Source organism: Accipiter gentilis, chromosome W, assembly GCF_929443795.1.
Source record: "Accipiter gentilis chromosome W, bAccGen1.1, whole genome shotgun sequence".
In the NCBI taxonomy this organism is placed as follows: Eukaryota; Metazoa; Chordata; class Aves; order Accipitriformes; family Accipitridae; genus Astur; species Astur gentilis.
The window spans coordinates 8,609,523-8,627,936 of record NC_064918.1 but is presented as its reverse complement, the minus strand read 5'-3'; the positions used below and the strand labels follow the sequence as shown (position 1 = coordinate 8,627,936).

At 42.9% G+C, this 18,414-nt stretch overlaps 2 protein-coding genes across 2 annotated transcripts in view; one reads left to right on the top strand and one right to left on the bottom strand.

Moving 5' to 3' along the window:
* The window catches only part of LOC126035380 (NAD-dependent protein deacetylase sirtuin-2-like), a 195,036-nt gene extending 178,557 nt beyond the window's left edge, over positions 1 to 16,479 (bottom strand). The window contains exon 1 of the mRNA XM_049793921.1: positions 16,471 to 16,479. The gene's annotated coding sequence lies outside the window, so the exon portion shown is untranslated. The remainder of the gene's footprint in view (positions 1 to 16,470) is intronic.
* LOC126035238 (mitogen-activated protein kinase kinase kinase 1-like) overlaps positions 1 to 18,414 on the top strand; it is a 91,384-nt gene that overhangs the window by 48,222 nt on the left and 24,748 nt on the right. The window contains exons 2-3 of the mRNA XM_049793505.1: positions 9,721 to 9,871; positions 12,180 to 12,380. Of these exons, the coding sequence (XP_049649462.1) occupies positions 9,721 to 9,871; positions 12,180 to 12,380 (352 nt within the window). The remainder of the gene's footprint in view (positions 1 to 9,720; positions 9,872 to 12,179; positions 12,381 to 18,414) is intronic.

Here is an 18,414-nt window from a genome sequence, read left to right as displayed (position 1 = left end):
TTGCCCCAGTACAGAAAAAGAAACATACAAAAAAATCAGTTCACTTGGCGAAGGATGAAGGCAAACCAGGGTCATCACAAGAACAGGAGGAAGAGGCAGAACCAGAGGTAAATAACCCGGTCCCTATCCTTGAGTGAGCTGTAGAATATGCGAAAAGATTTCAGCCACCGTATAGGTGAGCATATTATTACCTGGCTCCTCTGATGCTGGGACAATAGGGCTAATAGCTTGGAATTAGAATATAGGGAAGCCAAGCAGCTGGGATCGCTTGCCAGGGAATGTGGCATTGACAAGGCAATTGGAAAAGGGACTGTATTGGTTTTGTGTGGCAAGGTTTTGGTAGCGGGGGGGGGTGGGTTACAGGGGTGGCTTCTGTAAGAAGCTGCTGGAAGCTTCCCCTGTGTTCGAGAGAGAGCCTATACCAGCCAGCTCCAAGACGGACCCACCACTGGCCAAGGCTGAGCCAGTCAGCGATAGTGGTAACGCCTCTGTGATAACATTTTTAAGAAGGAAAAAAAGTTGGGACGGAGAAGAAACTGCCGCCGGAGTGAGGAGTGAGAACATGTAAGAGAAACAAGCCTGCGGACACCAAGGTCAGTGAAGAAGGAGGGGGAGGAGATGCTCCAGGCAGCGGAGCGAAGATTCCCCTGCAGCCCGTGGTGAAGACCCTGGTGAGGCAGGCTGTCCCCCTGCAGTCCAGGGAGGTCCATGGTGGAGCAGATATCCACCTGCAGCCCGTGGAGGACCCCACGCCGGAGCAGGTGGGTGCCCAAAGGATGCTGTGACCCTGTGCGAAGCCCACGCTGGAGCAAGTTCCTGGCAGGACCCTGCAGATCTGTGGAGAGAGGAGCCCAGGCTAGAACAGGTTTTCTGGCAGGACTTGTGACCCCGTGGGGGACCCACGCTGGAGCAGTATGCTCCTGAAGGACTGCACACCGTGGAAAGGACCCATGCTGGAGCAGTTCGTGAAGAACTGCAGCCCGTGGGAATGGCCCACGTTGGAGAAGTTCGTGGAGGACTGTCTCCCGTGGGAGGGACCCCATGCTGGAGCAGGGGAAGAGCGTGAGTAGCCTTCCCCCTGAGGAGGTGAACCGGCAGAAAATAACGTGTGATGACCATAAACCCCATCCCTGTCCCCCTGTGCCGCTGGGGGGGCTTGGTGGTGAAATCCGGGAGTGAAGTTGTGCCCGGGAAGAAGGAAGGGGTGGTGGGAAGGTGTTCTGAGATTTCATTTTATTACTCATTACCTTGCTCTGGCTGATTTGTAATAAATTGAGTTAATTTTCCCAAATTGAGTCTGTTTTGCCCGTGACAGTAATTAGTGAATGATCTCTCCTGTCCTTATCTTGACCTGCAAGCTTTTTGTTATATTTTTCTCTCCCCTGTCCAGCTGTGGATGGGGGAGTGATAGAACGGCTTTGGTGGGCACCTGGTGTTCAGCCAGGGTCAACCCATCTCAGGGACACAAGCCATCAGCCTCTGGAGGTGACTCCTGTCAAGTGTGAAAGAAAGGTACCCCTTCAAGGAAGATGTTATATGACAATCAGGCAAGTGGACCCCCATGGAAAAAGGTATCCAATACCTGCGGGAATTTGCTGTGCTAGAGATGATTCATTATGACCCGGACAAGCCACAATTACCCAAAGATCCAGACGAAGTCCAATGCACACGACCCATGTGGCGGAAGTTTGTACGGAGCGCACCATCGTCCTATGCCAACTCACTGGCAATAATGACCTGGAAAGACAAAGAGGCACCAACAGTGGATGAAGTGGCTCGCCAACTCCGTCAATTCGAAGAAAATCTCTCCTCCTCCCTACAAGCCTGCATTTCGGCTGTGGAGATGCTGTCTGAGGATTTCCAGCAATTCAAAGAGGATTTGTCCTGTTCCCTACCTGTAAGGATCAATGTCTCAGCTATTAGGAGTGAGCGGTCTTCTGCCCAAGAGAGAGAATATAGAAGGTACACACCGCGAGGTGCCCTGTGGTTTTACCATTGTGATCAGGGAGAGGACATGAGGAAACGGGATGGAAAACCTACCTCGGTCCTAAATGCATGGGTACGTGATCTGCAAGGAAAAACCACCACAAAAGGGGATTCTACCAGGAAAAATGTTGCTCCAGTTTCCAAACAGAGTAGAAGGGCTGATCTTATTTCTCATCCTCTTGAAGGGACTTCTGAGCCAATTTTACGAGAAGTGAATACTGGATACTCTGACCAGAATTAGAGGGGCCCTGTCTCCAATCAGGTGGAGGAAAGGGATAACCGGGTCCATTGGACTGTGTGGATTCGATGGCCTGGCACGTTAGACCCACAGGAGTACAAGGCTCTAGTAGACACCGGTGCACAGTGTACTCTAATGCTATCAAATTATAAAGGGGCAGAACCCATCTGTATTTCTGGTGTGACAGGGGGATCCCAAGAGTTAACTGCGTTGGAGGCTGAAGTAAGCCTAACAGGGAATGAATGGCAGAAACACCCCATTTTGCCTGGTCCACAGGCTCCGTGTATCCTTGGCATAGACTATCTCAGGAGGGGGTATTTTAAGGACCCGAAGGGGTATCGATGGGCTTTTGGTATAGCTGCCTTGGAGACGGAGGGCACTGAACAGCTGTCTACCCTGCCTGGTCTCTCTCAAGACCCTTCGATTGTGGGGTTGCTGAGGGTTGAAGAACAACAAGTCCCAATTGCTACCACGACAGTGCACCGGCGGCAATATTGCACGAAACGAGACTCTCCGATTCCCATCCTCAAGTTGATTTGTCAACTGGAGAGCCAAGGAGTGATCAGCAAAACTCGCTTACCCTTTAATAGTCCCATATCGCCAGTGCGAAAGTCTAATGTGGAATGGAGATTAACAGTTGACTATAGCGGCCTGAATGAAGTTATGCCACCGCTGAGTGCTGCCGTTCCAGATATGCTAGAACTTCAATACGAACTAGAGTCAAAGGCAGCCAAATGGTATGCCACATTTGACATTGCTAATGCGTTTTTGTCAATCCCTCTGGCAGCAGAGTGTCGTCAACAATTTGGCTTTACTTGGAGGGGTGTCCAGTACACTTGGAATCGATTGCCCCAGGGGTGGAAGCACAGCCCCACCATTTGCCATGGACTAATCCAGACTGCACTGGAAAAAGGTGAAGCTCCGGAACACCTGCAGTACATTGCTGACATCATCGTATGGGGCAACACGGCAGAAGAAGTTTTTAAGAAAGGGAAGAAAATAATCCAAATCCTTTTGAAGGCTGGTTTTGCCATAAAAGAAAGTAAGGTCAAGGGACCTGCACAGGAGATCCAGTTCTTAGAAGTAAAATGGCAAGATGGACGTCGTCAGATCCCAATGGACGTGATCAACAAAATAGCAGCTATGTCTCCCCCGACTAATGAAAAGGAAACACAGGCCCCGTTAGGTGTCGTGGATTTTTGGAGTCGAGGATACAGAGGTTCCAAGGCTCGCTATACTCCAACTGAAAAAGAGATATTGGCAGCATATGAAGGAGTTTGAGCTGCCTCAGAAGTCGTTGGTACTGAAACACAGCTGCTCTTAGCACCCCGACTGCCAGTGCTGGGCTGGATGTTCAAAGGGAGGATCTCCTCTACACATCACGTGACTGATGCCACGTGGAGTAAGTGCATTGCACTCATCACACAGTGGGCTCGCATAGGAAACCCCAGTCGCCCATGAATTGTGGAAGTGATCACGGACTGGCCAGAAGGCAAAGATTTTGGAATGTCGCCGGAGGAGGAGGTGGCACGTGCTGAAGAAGCTCCGCTGTATAATAAATGGTCAGAAAATGAGAGGCAATATGCCCTGTTCACTGATGGATCCTGTGGCATTGTGGGAAAGCATTGGAGGTGGAAGGCTGCTGTACGGAGTCCTACATGACAAGTGTAGAAACTGCTGAAGGAGAAGGTGAATCGAGTCAGTTTGCAGAGGTGAAAGCCATCCAGCTAGTGTTAGATATTGCTGAAAGAGAGAAGTGGCCAGTGCTCTATCTCTATACTGACTCATGGATGGTGGCAAATGCCCTGTGGGGGTGGTTACAGCAATGGAAGCAGAGCAACTGGCAGCGCAGAGGTAAACCCATTTGGCCTGCCGCACTGTGGCAAGATATTGCTGTTCGGATAGAGAATCTGGTTGTAAAAGTATGTCGTGTAGATGCTCACGTACCCAAGAGTCAGGCCAGTGAAGAACATCAAAACAACCAACAGGTGGATCAGGCTGCCAGGATTGAAGTGGCTCAGGTGGACCTGGACTGGCAACATAAGGGTGAGCTATTTATGTCTTGGTGGGCCCACGATACCTCAGGCCATCAGGGAAGAGATGCAACATATAGATGGGCTCGAGATCGAGGGGTGGACTTGACCATGGACACTATCGCACAGGTTATCCATGAATGTGAAACGTGCTGCAATTAAGCGAGGCAAGCGGTTAAAGCCCCTGTGGTATGGAGGGCGATGGCTGAAATATAAACAGTGGGAGGCCTGGCAGATTGACTATATCACATTCCCACAAACTCGCCAAGGCAAGTGACATGCGCTTACAATGGTGGAAGCAACCACTGCATGGCTGGAAACATATTCTGTACTCCGTGCCACTGCCCGGAACACTTTCTTGGGCCTTGAGAAGCAGGTCTTGTGGCAACATGGCACCCCATAAAGAATTGAGTCAGACAACGTGTCGTGGTTTAACCCCAGCCAGCAACTAAGCACCATGCAGCTGCTCACTCACTCCCCCCCATCCAATGGGATGTGGGAGAAAATCGGGAAAAAGAAGCAAAACTCCTAGGTTGAGATAAGAACGATTTAATAGAACAGAAAAGAAGAAACTAATAATGATAATGATAACACTAATAAAATGACAACAGTAGTAATAAAAGGATTGGAGGCTGCTGCATGATAGGGGATATGATACACCCACTCAATGCCATGCTCTTTGGCCCAGGTGTCTATGAGGTTGTTTTGGAAATGAGTCCCGTTGTGTCCTGGTTTCAGCTGGGATAGTTAACTGTCTTCCTAGTAGCTGGTACAGTGCTATGTTTTGAGTTCAGTATGCGAAGAATGTTGATAACACACTGATGTTTTCAGTTGGTGCTCAGTAGTGTTTAGACTATAGTCAAGGATTTTTCAGCTTCTCATGCCCAGCCAGGGCACAAGAAGTTGGCACAGGACACAACCAGGGCACCTGACCCAAACTGGCCAACACTGTATTCCATACAATGTGACGTCCCAGCTAGTTTAGGAACTGGGAAGTGGGGGCGGAGAATCACCGCTCAGGGATTTGCTGGGTGTCGGTCGGCGGGTGGTGAGCAATTGCCCTGCGCATCATTTGTACATTCCAATCCCTTTATTACTACTGTTGTCATTTTATTAGTGTTATCATTATCAGTATTAGTTTCTTCTTTTCTGTTCTATTAAACCGTTCTTATCTCAAACCATGAATTTTACTTCTTTTTCCCGATTTTCTCCCCCATCCCACTGGGTGCTGGGGAGAGTGAGTGAGCGGCTGCATGGTGCTTAGTTGCTGGCTGGGGTTAAACAAGGACAAATGGCTAACTTTTTTTTGTCACTGCTCCCCATGCTGAACTCTGCTCCTAGCATTCCTCCAGGCCAGCTGGACTAGCCCACCGTTCTTCGGACCTTTTGAGGGTTGGGTTGCATGTAGCTGGGTACCAATATTCTTAATTCTAGCTTACTGTCTCCAAAATGAGCTCTGTACATCCCATCTAAGTTCGCCCCCAGTTTTGATTTTCACCATATATGACATTTGCACTGGGCAAAATATATAATTTCTCCCATATTCTTTATTTCTTATACAGTGCTTTTTCATTAAACCCTGGGCTGCTCTTCTCACAACCTATTGTTGTTAAGCGCATTGTTCTGATAGAGCTGCTCTCTGACCACTTTTGTTCATGAGTATGTTCTGTGGTCACCCATGTTTTGACCACTGCTGGTATGCAAGTTACCTTTGCTTCAGACAAATGTTTAAAAAAAAAAAAAATTACTTAGCAGCTAATAACTTTTTTCCTCCAGACGATTTAATATTTATGGATATTTCAGACAGAGCTTTCCTTTTCTTGGTAAATTGACTCTCCCCTATTTCAGAACTTGCCTTTTTCCTGTTTTTCTACTGCTGATAAAATCTGGTCCAGTGTGGCTATTGGATAAAGCCGTTTGCCCAAATAAGATAGAGAAGCAAAGACATCTGTTTCTAAACATTGAGAAGCACAGGAAAATGGATTGGAGCTACTATTCATCTTTCATATACTGTTATATGCCCTTTGTAAGAAAAATACTTGCGGAGAATTAGTATTAAATTCACTGAGCCATTAGAAATAAGACTTGCTTGTATATTTCACGATACTTTGCTAAATAACATGTGTATTGCATACCTTGTGTTAAAATATTGTATCATTGATCCATAGAGAATCAGTTGTTAATAATCTAGCTGTTCAATTACTGTTTGCAAGTCTTCAAAAATAAGACACAGAAGCAAAGGACAAAGTTTTGCCTTCTGTGTTGCACAAGATGTTGCATTAGACTGTTTCCATGCAGTACATTAATTCTAGTATATTTAGTTTTATAGTTCACGAAGCAAATAATTCAAAGTGAACAATGCAATTACTAATGTGCAGACCACTAAGATTATTCATTTAAAAACAGTAATCACACTATTGAGCTTGCTCAGTACTTTAGAATTACAATTTGGATCCATTTCTTCAGAATTTCTTGATTAGTAATACACAACCTGATGTCTGATGGTTTAAAACTAATAATAAAAAGAATTTAAAAGATTCTTAATGCTGCCTGGGGGGGGGGGGGGGGGGGGGAGTTTAAAAGTTAAATTTTATCTGGAAAAATGCCATGTATCCTTTTTGCTTGATTCATGAAAAGCTGAAACATTTAAGAGCAAAATCCTTGCTTCCTGATAAAGCAGAAGGGTGGGATTTTGAGAAATGTCAGGCTCCCTGGTCCAAGCTAGCACATTCCCTGAGATTTTTTTTTCTTTTGGCCCACTTCTTAGCTGTGCCATTGCTGTTCATATAAAGTACCACATGGCAGTCACTTAAGCACATTGTTACCTTGACTCAAGAATAGCTTTTGCTGTATGAATATCAGGATCAGAGCAGGATCAACTCCTCAGTGGAGTACACTCTGGGTTTATTATTTTTTTGTGTGTGCTGAGGTACAGTGATATGGGGACTGGCAACCCAGCTGTTGTCATGTAGGCAAACTTCAGTTTGACTAGAATAGATGAGGTGTTTTGCTTTAGATTAAAAAAATAAACAAAACCTGTAGGTTTAGGCTACAAAATGAGGATGTCCTGCAGTATGCAGGAAACTTTGTGCATTCACAGGAAAAATATTTTTTCCACAGATCTGATAGTATAAGAATATTTAGTAAACTATAGTTTTAGCCAAGCTTGAGTTAAAATAGGAAGGTTTTTTGAACACTTCAGAAACTGTGTTCTATAAAAATACACACAATAACTAAATTCTGCAAAAAGATAACTAGTTTACTGAGCAAAAGCTTTCAGACTCAGTTGGTCTTTCCCACCTGCGTAGAGGAAAAGCACAGGAGTTCTTTGTGCAGGCAAGAGTAGATCAGTTTAGCTGTCACATGAGAGGAAGATAGTTGCTTCTGTTTTTTAGAGAACAAGTACAGATAGTGAAGCCTCCACTGTCATATTGCATTGTTCATGAATTCAAGTCCAAGGGCCTCTAAAAGACTTTTTTTATATCAGTTGGGAAGTTAATCATGGTTATATGAACAAATGAAATACTGTGTCATTCTTTCACTGCTGGGATAGTGTTTTCTGTCTTATATATAAAGTATTCATGCAACTCAGATGGTTCATGCCATGGAATAACTAATATAAAAACCAGAGTAACTATATTTTTAACTTGCAGCTATATTATTTTGGAGCTGTACTGTTCTTATGCAGACAAAGTTTTTTGTCTTTGAACTGATTTTTTTTTTTGATTGAGGAAAAAATGTAAAATCAGCCCTTTTTAGACAATAGGGCACGCTTTTTTCCCTTATTTTAAGCTTTTAGGCATGTTCTCCATTTGGACTCTACCTGCTGCTGTAATGTCTTTGTTTTTCACGAAGAATCACTAGTTTTTTGTCTCTTTCTAGAAAGCAATAGTATGAAATTCAGTGTTGGGACAAAAATAACTTGTCACTTGCATTAGTTTTGAAGTTAAGCAAGCATTAATGCTTAAATTATGAAAAAAACATTCATTCTTCAGTGGATTGTTTTTCTATTTATAAATATTTATAAGTCTTTAATTGCTAGACAGTTCAGTGTCTAAATTTGGTTATTAACAGTAGGTTTAGATGTTGCTTGAAAGAAAATAATTTTGTTTACAATATCCATCTGCTTATTATGTTTCAGCACTGAACAGGAAGAGTTATTTCCTGTCTCAGAATGCTTTGTTTCCTTTGTGTCTACAATGAGAGAAAAAAAATAACACAACTACTCCTTCTGACTAGTGAAAACTCATTTTTCTAAGTAGAGATTTGTGATAAATGAACTTTAGTAATGCATTGTAATTTTAAGATTTATTGCAGTGAATGTTGTAGGGAATATGTTGTAGGTCATCATACAGTACATAAACGTAGTTTTAACTATATAGCTAAAAGTTTTAGAAGTTGAAGACTGTATGCATGAAAGCAGTGGATGTAAATATGCAACTGCTTCTCATTGTAACTAAATTATTATATAGCCTTATCTTCCACTTGAAGTTGTGATTTTATTTTTGAAACAAAATTTTATTCTGAGAGTTGGCTTAATCAAGCTTGCTTATTTTTAAAGACGGCTAACTTCAAGAAGATGGAAGGGGATCATGTACTGCTGCTCAAGAATGTGGGGTTTTTTGGTGATTTAGCAGATAATTCAACAGAATCAGGAAATCTTCCAGACTGTTCATATTTGGTTTTCAGTGTCTGACAGAATTTTCTGCTGCTTTGTTATTGCCAGCAATCACAGGCAACTACTTTGCTGTAGGTCAAAAAAGCACAAGCCCAGATTATACTTTTATTTTACAGATATAAACTTGGTGTGAGTTTTGCTAGAATTATAGCTGACTTGAAGTGTTTTTGAGTCATCAGTCACTCAGAAAGCAATTCTCAAGGACACTAGCCTTACTTTCATTATTTCTGTGTCTAGTTTAAGCATACCGTGTATTAGTTTATAAGTCGTCTTTTTTTAGGAAAAGTTCATGTATAGGAAGAGGCACTAAATACATAGCTCCATGCTTATGCATCCTATGAAGATGGAAGCTTTTCACCATTAATTTATATTCATTTTGTAAATTGTTTTAAAATAGAAATTGCAAGATTTGAATTGCCAGTGCATGCATGAACCATCACAACACTTCTGAAACTTTTGGTGGATGACATGACATACAGGGTAATTTTTGTATTGGTTTAATATTTGCCAAGACATTCCTCTTTACTGGATGTCCAATGTTACAAGCAATACGTACATTTTAAAGAAATACCCCTCAACTCAAAACAGGTATGCTGTGAACTGCAGACTAGCAAATTAGTTGTAACTCTTGAAAGGCTTGCTGCAGTCAGTTGGAAGTAACGTTTTAGTAGCTGCATTGTAAGGAGAGGAATAACAGGATGGCACAAAGCTTAAGAATGCTGTAGTATTATACCTTAACCAAAAATAATTGTATCTGACTATAATATTTTTTTTCTTTGCTGTAGTTGTGACATGGAGAATAGAAAAACCCTCAGGGGGTTGCAGAAGATGGATGACCGCCCAGAAGAGCATATGATCAGGGAGAAACTCAAGGCAATGTGTATGCCAGCCTGGAAACATGAATGGCTGGAAAGACGAAGCAGGAGAGGCCCTGTGGTAAGTGGGAAGGAAGTAAGGGCAATATCTGTGACAACTATTACAAATAAAAATCCCTTAAATTTCTTTATTTTAGAAACCTCTTTTTCGTTAACAATTTGCAGACTCTTAATTTTGATCCTCTTGTTCATTTTTTTTTAATGAACTGTTTAACAGGAAATTGTGGCTGACTTTCTGAAGTGTATGCATTTATTAAGCTTTATTTTAAAAAAAGAAAAGTATATTGCTGTACTGCTGATTGTGTAGTATAAAATACTGCTGTGGCAACACTGCCCTCTAATGTCAACAGCAAAAGTAGCTCTTGTTCATTAGATAAAAAGCTTTTGTATAAATGGCTCAGAAGTAATTCTAAGAAATTTCAGACAGATCAAACTGAAAACTTATTAAACAGTTATGATTCTAACACTTCGGTATAATGCTGGTTAATTAATAGCAATTAGTTATGTATAAGTGCAGCTGCATTGGTCAATATGACTCTTGTGTAACACTTGATGGGAGTGCTAATTTAAAGCTAAGATCATCTGATGCAGTAAATAGGTGTTTGGGGGGCAGCTTTTCTAGAACAGAAATAAGGGTTATGTTGGTAACTTTCTGTCATGAGAACATTGAAAATACTTAAAGTGCACCAAAAAAGCAATACCTCGAATAACACAAAACAGTTCTTACTTGAAAAATTTTTTAAATGCATCTTGGTTACTGCATAGCTTGAAATTATGGTTCCCTGCTCAGCCCACTTCCTTTGAGGTTTCTGGGGTTTTAATACAACTTTTGATACTCCAGATTCTCAATTACTACCATTTTGCATTTAAACTTTTTCAAGCACTAGCAACTGATAACTGTAACTTGTCCATAGGCACATGAATTTGCATTTTGACCTTCCAGGAAAGAAAAAAAGCATTACAGTAATCAGTAGGAAGAAACAAAAAGAAGCCTGCATTGCTTTTCATACTTTTCCTTTATCCTGTTCATTTTCATAATCAGATAGCAATATATTTTAAAACAACAACAACAAAGGTTTCTGAAAAGTTCAGGTTTGCAAGAAGTATACATTCAATATGGTGACTTCTTAAAGTAAAACAAGCAATGCTTGGATCAAGGCTGTAAACACAGGTCTTGCTTCTCTTGGGCAGTACCTAACTGCTAGGCTACAACCTCCTCGTTGTCCTCTTCTCCCTGCCTGTAGCCTGCTGAAACTGAAATGCATTTCTGGATAGTGGAACAGCTTCAGCTGGATGAGTTAAATGCTTCAGTTTAAAATAGCATTTGACCTTGTGGATGCAGTCCAAATCATCAGGTAGAAAGGCACTAAGGCTGGATGTCTCTTCCTTCTCATACTCTGAGCAGGGAAAGCCCCTTCCATTTTTTTACTTAAATCAGAGACCTCTGCAGTCTTTCTAGGAGAGGTCTGCTCTGTTAATCTGAAGTGTTACGTGGAGCTTCCCTCTGGCTTTGAGTCAAGCCTCTAAGACATGGAGAAATGTAGAACTGACTGCCTGCTGTGACATTTTAATTCAATTCCACGGGGACTTACTCTTCTCATGCATTATGTAGGTCTAAGGGGCAGGCAGCTGAAAGTTGTCTTGAAATATTCCATATCTCAGTGTCAAAATTCAGTGTTTATGCAACAAAGCACTGTATTAGAAGTGTATGTGCTCACTCTTCTTGAGCACATGTGTATATTCAGGTAGTGCAGCACTGTGCACAGTGATTTGCTCAGATACCAGATGCAGCGTAGCTGTTTTACTTGTATTGCAGGCAGAAAAGCTGGCTGTGGTTCTTATAGGGCACAGCGCACCTTAATTTTGCTGTATTGCCTCCAGGTTTAAAGTAATTTTACTTTGCAGCAAGTGTTCATATTGTGCTGTAGAAATAGCAATCCTAGTATTTATCAACTAATACTTACTGTATGTAACAGATGGATCCAAGTTTATAGTTCTTAAATAAGCAGATAATGCTTGTAGGAAAAAAATTCTTTTGGTTCCTACTATCCAAATGGGAGAATTGCTGTCCTCTGAGATAACATGAATGACAATTACAGAAGCACTTTGAGAAACAAATCAGTTATTGCCACAACTCTAACATAAGTGGCACAAATGGACAGGAAAAAAGGTTCTTGCTTTTGTGTTGTGTATAGATTAACAAGCTAGCCCCTATTAGATGTTAATATTAGAACCTGAGGAATATGCAAACTTTGGATGTCTAAATAATGGCTTAATTATAATGCTAGTAAAATAAGTTTTGATTAATGTTTTGGTTTAATGTAAAATGATCAATTTGTAATTCTAACACATGGTTTAATTCCTGTAAGGTGGTGAAACCTATCCCTGGGAAAGGAGATGGATCAGAAATGAGCAAACTCTCTATAGAGCCTCGGGCTGAAGGACAAAGCACTGCTGCTTCACCTAGTCAGAAAGGAAGACATAGTCCTTCTAGTAGCTCTTCATCATCCTCTAGGACTGTTAAATCTGAATCGCCGGGTGTTAGAAGAATAAGGATATCTCCAGTGCCTGTAAGTTGCAAGCTGTGATGTAATTTTTAATTTGGCTATATACTGCAATCTTTTGCTTAGAGAGGCAATTGGTATCTAATCTTTCCTGGGTAGGCAAGATGCTGATATAAAGGGGTTATGACAGGATATCACTTGAGTGAGATATGCAGAGCATATCTCCTCGTTACACTTCTCTTACGTGTGCTCTTAGGTGTGCATTTTCTTAATTCAGTCCTGCTTTCAATTTTTATTTGTAGGAAATAAATTGAGAAATATAGGTACTCAGTTGTGAAGACATGTATGTTCTCTTAGCTTGATTTGCATGAAGAGGTGCCAGGAATTTGTTTTTTGGGTTTTTTTGCTTTTTTGTTTGTGGTGTGTCATGTCCCAATTTCTCAGGACGACAACTCAGGTTTGCTGATTCCCAGGTCAGGATTAAGGTGAAACAACACCAGGGATCCTTTAACTCACAAAACTCAACTTTTATTCACTCAGAACAAGAATTGCCATGAAACCATGTCAGTAAACCATGTAACATGTTGTGGTGGGTTGACCCTGGTTGGATGCCAGGTGCCCACCAAAGCCACTCTATCACTACCCCTCCTCAGCTGGATGGGGGGGGAGAAAATATAACAAAAGGCTCATGGGTCAAGATAAGGACAGTTTAATAAAGTGATAGCAAAGGTCACGTGTGAAAGCAAAGAAAAAACAAATGATGTTATTCTCTACTTCCCATCAGCAGGAGATGTCTAGCCGCTTCTTGGGAAGCAGGGCTTCAGTACACGTAGTGGTTGGTCCGGAAGACAAAATGCCCCCCCCTTCTGTCTCCCTTTACTTAGCTTTTATATCTGAGCTGACGTCATATGGTATGGAATATCTGTTTGGTTAGTTTAGGTCAGCTGTCCTGGTTATGTCCCGTCCCAAGATCTTGCCCTGCCCCAGCCTGCCATTGAGGGGAGGGCAAAAATGTTGGAGAGACAGCCTTGATGCTGTGCCAACACTGCTCAGCAGTAGCCAAAACACTGGTGTGTTATCAACACCTTTCTAGCTACTGATGCAGAGCACAGTGCTATGAGGGCTGCTATGGGGAGTATTAACTCCATCTCAGCCAGACCCAATACAATCTCCACCCCTTATTCCATACCATTTGCATCATGCTCAGGTCCCACATAATTTAATACAGATATCTTCTAACCATACTATTGTATTTAATTCTCATTACTGAAATCCTTTCTTACCAACACTTACAACTGAAACTACATACTTAAACCACTTTTATACCCAACATACAGATTTATACATTCTTATTAATTACTATCCCCTGTCCTTTAAGAGATAGATATTCCATGGGCTTCTTCCACTCCTCCAGATGTTCACACACAGGTTATGACTTGGGCCCCATCCATCAAGATGAGTGGTCAGGACAGGAGAAGCAGTATGTTCGATCATTGGGCACCAACACCGGCTTGGTTTGGGTCACTGATGCACTTGTCTGGTTCCTTGTGAAGTTCACTCCTCTGCAGTTCAGGTCATTCCTGCTACATTACTTCCTACAACATACAACTCACATCACAGATTATTTTTCCCCCAAGGTTAAATGTCCTTGAGGCACACACTGGGTCTCCCCATCCTTCCGCATTACCCACCAAGTACACCCAGGTCCCTGAGCAAAGACAATCCCACGAATGGGTTTGCCTTTTCCCATGGAAGGTGCAATCTACACTGCCTTCCCCAGCCACTTCCCCATGTGCAGTACGGGGACCTTATCTCCTCCCACAGTATGTAGGGGTTTTGTTTGGGCAGGACCAGGACGGTTAGCAGATCCTCTAGTGTTAACTAGCCAAGTGGCTTCTGCTAAATTTGTATCCCAATGCTTCCATGCCCCATTGCCTAGCGCTCTCAACATAGTCTTCAACAGTCCATTATATCTCTCAATTTTTCCAGATGCTTGTAGGTGATAGGGGATGTGGTACACCCACTCAATGCCGTGTTTCTTTGCCCAGGAGCTTATGAGGTTATTTCGGAAATGAGTCCCATTGTCTGATTCAATTCTTTCTGGGGTACCATGTCGCCACAAAATTTGCCTTTCGAGGCCTAAGATGGTGTTTTGGGAAGTGGCATGGTTTACAGGGTATGTTTCTAGCCAACCAGTAGTTGCTTCCACCATCGTGAGTATGTAGCGCTTGCCTTGGCGTGTTCATGGCAGTGGTCCAATGTAGTCAATTTGCCAGGCCTCGCCATATTGAAAACCCAGCCACCGCCCTCTGTTCCAGGGAGACTTTACTCTGGTGGCTTGTTTGATTGCAGCACATTTCACATTCATGAGTGACCTGTGTGATGGCCTCCATGGTCAGGTCCACCCCTCGATCACGAGCCCACCTATATGTTGCATCTCTCCCTAGATGTCCCGATGTCTCATGGGCCCATCGAGCTACAAATAGCTCACCCTTACGCTCCCAGTCCAGGTCCACCTGAGCTATTTCTATTTTGGCAGCCTTGTCTACCTGTTCATTATTTCGATGTTCTTCAGTGGGACAGCTTTTGGGCACGTGAGCATCTACATGATGTACCTTTAGAGTCATGTGTTCTACACGGGCAGCAATGTCCTGCCACAATGCTGCTGCCCAGATGGGTTTACCCCTGCGTTGCCAATTGGTCTTCTTCCACTGCTGTAGCCACCCCCATAGGGCATTAGCTACCATCCAGGAGTCGGTATAGAGGTAGAGTACCGGCCACTTTTCTCATTCAGCAATGTCTAGGGCTAGTTGGATGTCTTTCACTTCTGCAAACTGACTTGACTCACCTTCTCCTTCAGTGGCCTCAACGACTTGTCATGTGGGACTCCACACAGCAGCTTTCTGTTGGAGCGGCGGAGGAATGCACATAAGTCGACCCAATATGAGTGATAGAAGTGATTCAACTTTATTTGCACGGATAGCTCATATTTATACAGTTTGCGATAATTATGCCTACTAGTCCTAATATGATTGGTACATTGCTAATGTTTATTCATTACTAAAACACACCCACTTGTGATTTGCAGCTATGCGTGTTCCGTAACTTTCTCATGAGAACTTCTTCAAAAGTTACTTGTGAAGTTATGCCAAGGTCACACTGTTTTTACCTTTCTCCCGATAACGGCAAGACCAGCTGCTGTTTTTCTCCTGCTATCAGTAAAGCCAGCTATTTTCAGCCAAGGCCTAGTCTTGTTGCTCAAACTGACATTCTTTCACACAGAACTCTGCTCGCACAACTTTTCCACAGGCCCATGTCCTTTTTCAGCAAGCCACTTCCCAACAATTCCCCCTTTTTCTTTTTGTGCGAGTAGAGCTTGGTGTGTCAGCTTTGAGACTCCTCTCATCATGTACCCATACGCAATTCTAACTATTACACAGATTAATATCAATATACCCAGCCATCGTAAGGCTTCCTTAATCAATGACATTAGCCATGGTGTTATCCTGCCGAATATTGACTGTAACACCCCATCAAACCAATTAGTTTCTTGCTGGATCTTTGTGTATGTTTCTTCAGCCAATTTATCTGTTTGTGAATAGATTGAGGTAAAATTTTAACACCTGCTGTATTGCCCTTTGCAAAGATCTATGAACACAATTAATTAAACACAGTAAAAACAACATTATACCTAATAAAATACATAAGCACACAAAAAGAGGTTTGATTAATAGCTTTAGCTAGTGACACCCAAACATTCTTACTGTCCCACGGCATTAACCGATGTGGATCAATCACCGGTGTCACTGTCATGCTGCTTACTACAGTTCGTGTGTTCCATATCAATCTCAGCATAAGGTTTCAAATTTACGGGTAAATCAGGAACGTATCTGCCAGACATGGATGATGTGACTTCTTTTTTTGTCCAATTGCTGCCAAGGCTTGCCATCCCGGTGCACTTAGTTGTCTTGTAGAAGTTAAGCTATCGCTGCCCCTCAATAAATCCAGCAGCGGCTGTAAGTCTGTATTTGTAATACCACAACAAGGTCGAATCCACTGTAGGTCTCCGTTTAAATCTTTCTCCCTCTTTTTGTTTTTGAGCAATCCAGGCTTGCTTAATCCAATGTCTTTGCCTTTCTTCTGCAGCAGCTATTACAAGCGACTCCGCGTCTATCACGGGTGCGGTTGGTTTCCCCGTCTCTTTTCCGCATTTCCTTTAACAATTCTAACATTGTCTCTTTTTGTTCTATTATTAGAGTAGCCAAGTCCTTGTTTGCATTATTCGAATCAGGGTGTATGCTAGGTATAATTTGTTCATGTTGAACGGTGGTATCTGGGGGCTGTGTTTTCGTAGGCAGATTTTTACTCACTCCCTGATTCTGTAGGGTTTCCTTTAATCGTACGGTTAGGGAGGCTTAGGAACTGTCAGATGTCTGATTAATATCGGCAGTCCCAGGGAGTGGAGCAGAAGTCAAGGGCACAAGAGCAGGCGAACAAGCTCCAAAAAGTCTCTCTCGCTGCATTATGTTTTTCTCCCCGCTTTTCCCTTTCGCTTGCGGTTGAAGAGAGAGAGCAGCAAAAGCAGACGCAGACGCTTTACGATCTGCTTTCATTTCTTACAGAGTTGTCTTAATCAATTTCCATAAAGTTGCAAGATCTTTAACTTCTTTAGACCCGTCACTGATTTCATCCCATAGGGAGGTTCCGATAGCTTTCCAGGTACTAAGCTCAAAAGCTGTACCCACACTAATTGAAAGGTTTCTGTCCTTGCTTCATTAGTTTTTTAGCTGATTTATCATCGTCAGTTACCATATCCCATAATACGTCTCCTAATCTATGCCATTCACTCTCCTCAAATAATAAATCCGGATTCTGAAAGCATCCCTTAACGCGACCCAGCGCGACTAACCCCGAAATTTGCTTAACGCAATTTACTCCCCGCTTTTCTAAAAAGCACTGTAATAATTTTAGGGCTTCCTCTTGATCCATTGCCGGCCAGCTTCTTGATACTCCTGGGTGCTACCTTGATTAAGGTACCTCGGTTAAAAAGTCTTTGCAGCCTTTTTCCAGTAGCCCTCACTGACGGCGAACCCCTTTTGGACGGTCCAGGCACGAGAGTTAACACACCAACCAAGACGATCAGCGTTCGGTTAATCTTTTGCCCCCCGGTCGCTGCTACCGGTGCTTCTCAGTGTCCGTCGCTCCAATTCCCCTTTCTTCGGTCCCACGTTTCGGCGCCATTTGTTGGAGCGGCGGAGGAATGCACATAAGTCAACCCAATATGAGTGATAGAAGTGATTCAACTTTATTTGCATGGATAGCTCATATTTATACAGTTTGCGATAATTATGCCTACTAGTCCTAATATGATTGGTACATTGCTAATGTTTATTCATTACTAAAACACACCCACTTGTGATTTGCAGCTATGCGTGTTCCGTAACTTTCTCATGAGAACTTCTTCAAAAGTTACTTGTGAAGTTATGCCAAGGTCACACTGTTTTTACCTTTCTCCCGATAACGGCAAGACCAGCTGCTGTTTTTCTCCTGCTATCAGTAAAGCCAGCTATTTTCAGCCAAGGCCTAGTCTTGTTGCTCAAACTGACATTCTTTCACACAGAACTCTGCTCGCACAACTTTTCCACAGGCCCATGTCCTTTTTCAGCAAACCACTTCCCAACAGCTTTCCACTTCCGATGGTTCCCTACCACACGACAGGATCCATCAGTAAACAAAGCATAACACCTTTTGTCTTCTGATAACTCATTATATGGTGGTGCCTCTTGGGCACGAGCCACCTCCTCAGGTGATGCTCCAAAATCTCTGCCTTCTGGCCAGTCCATGATCTCTTCCAGAATTCCTGGGCAGTTAGATTTGCCCAGTTGAGCCCGTTGCGTGATCACTGCTATCCACTTACTCCATGTAGCGCTGGTTGCATGATGTGTAGAGGGGATGTTTCCTTTGCACATCCAGTGTAGCACAGGCAGTCGTGGTGCCAAGAGGAGATACGCTTCTGTACCAACAACTTCTGAAGCGGCTCGAACCCCCTCATATGCTGCTAGTATCTCTTTTTCAGTCAGGGTGTAGTGGGCTTCTGATC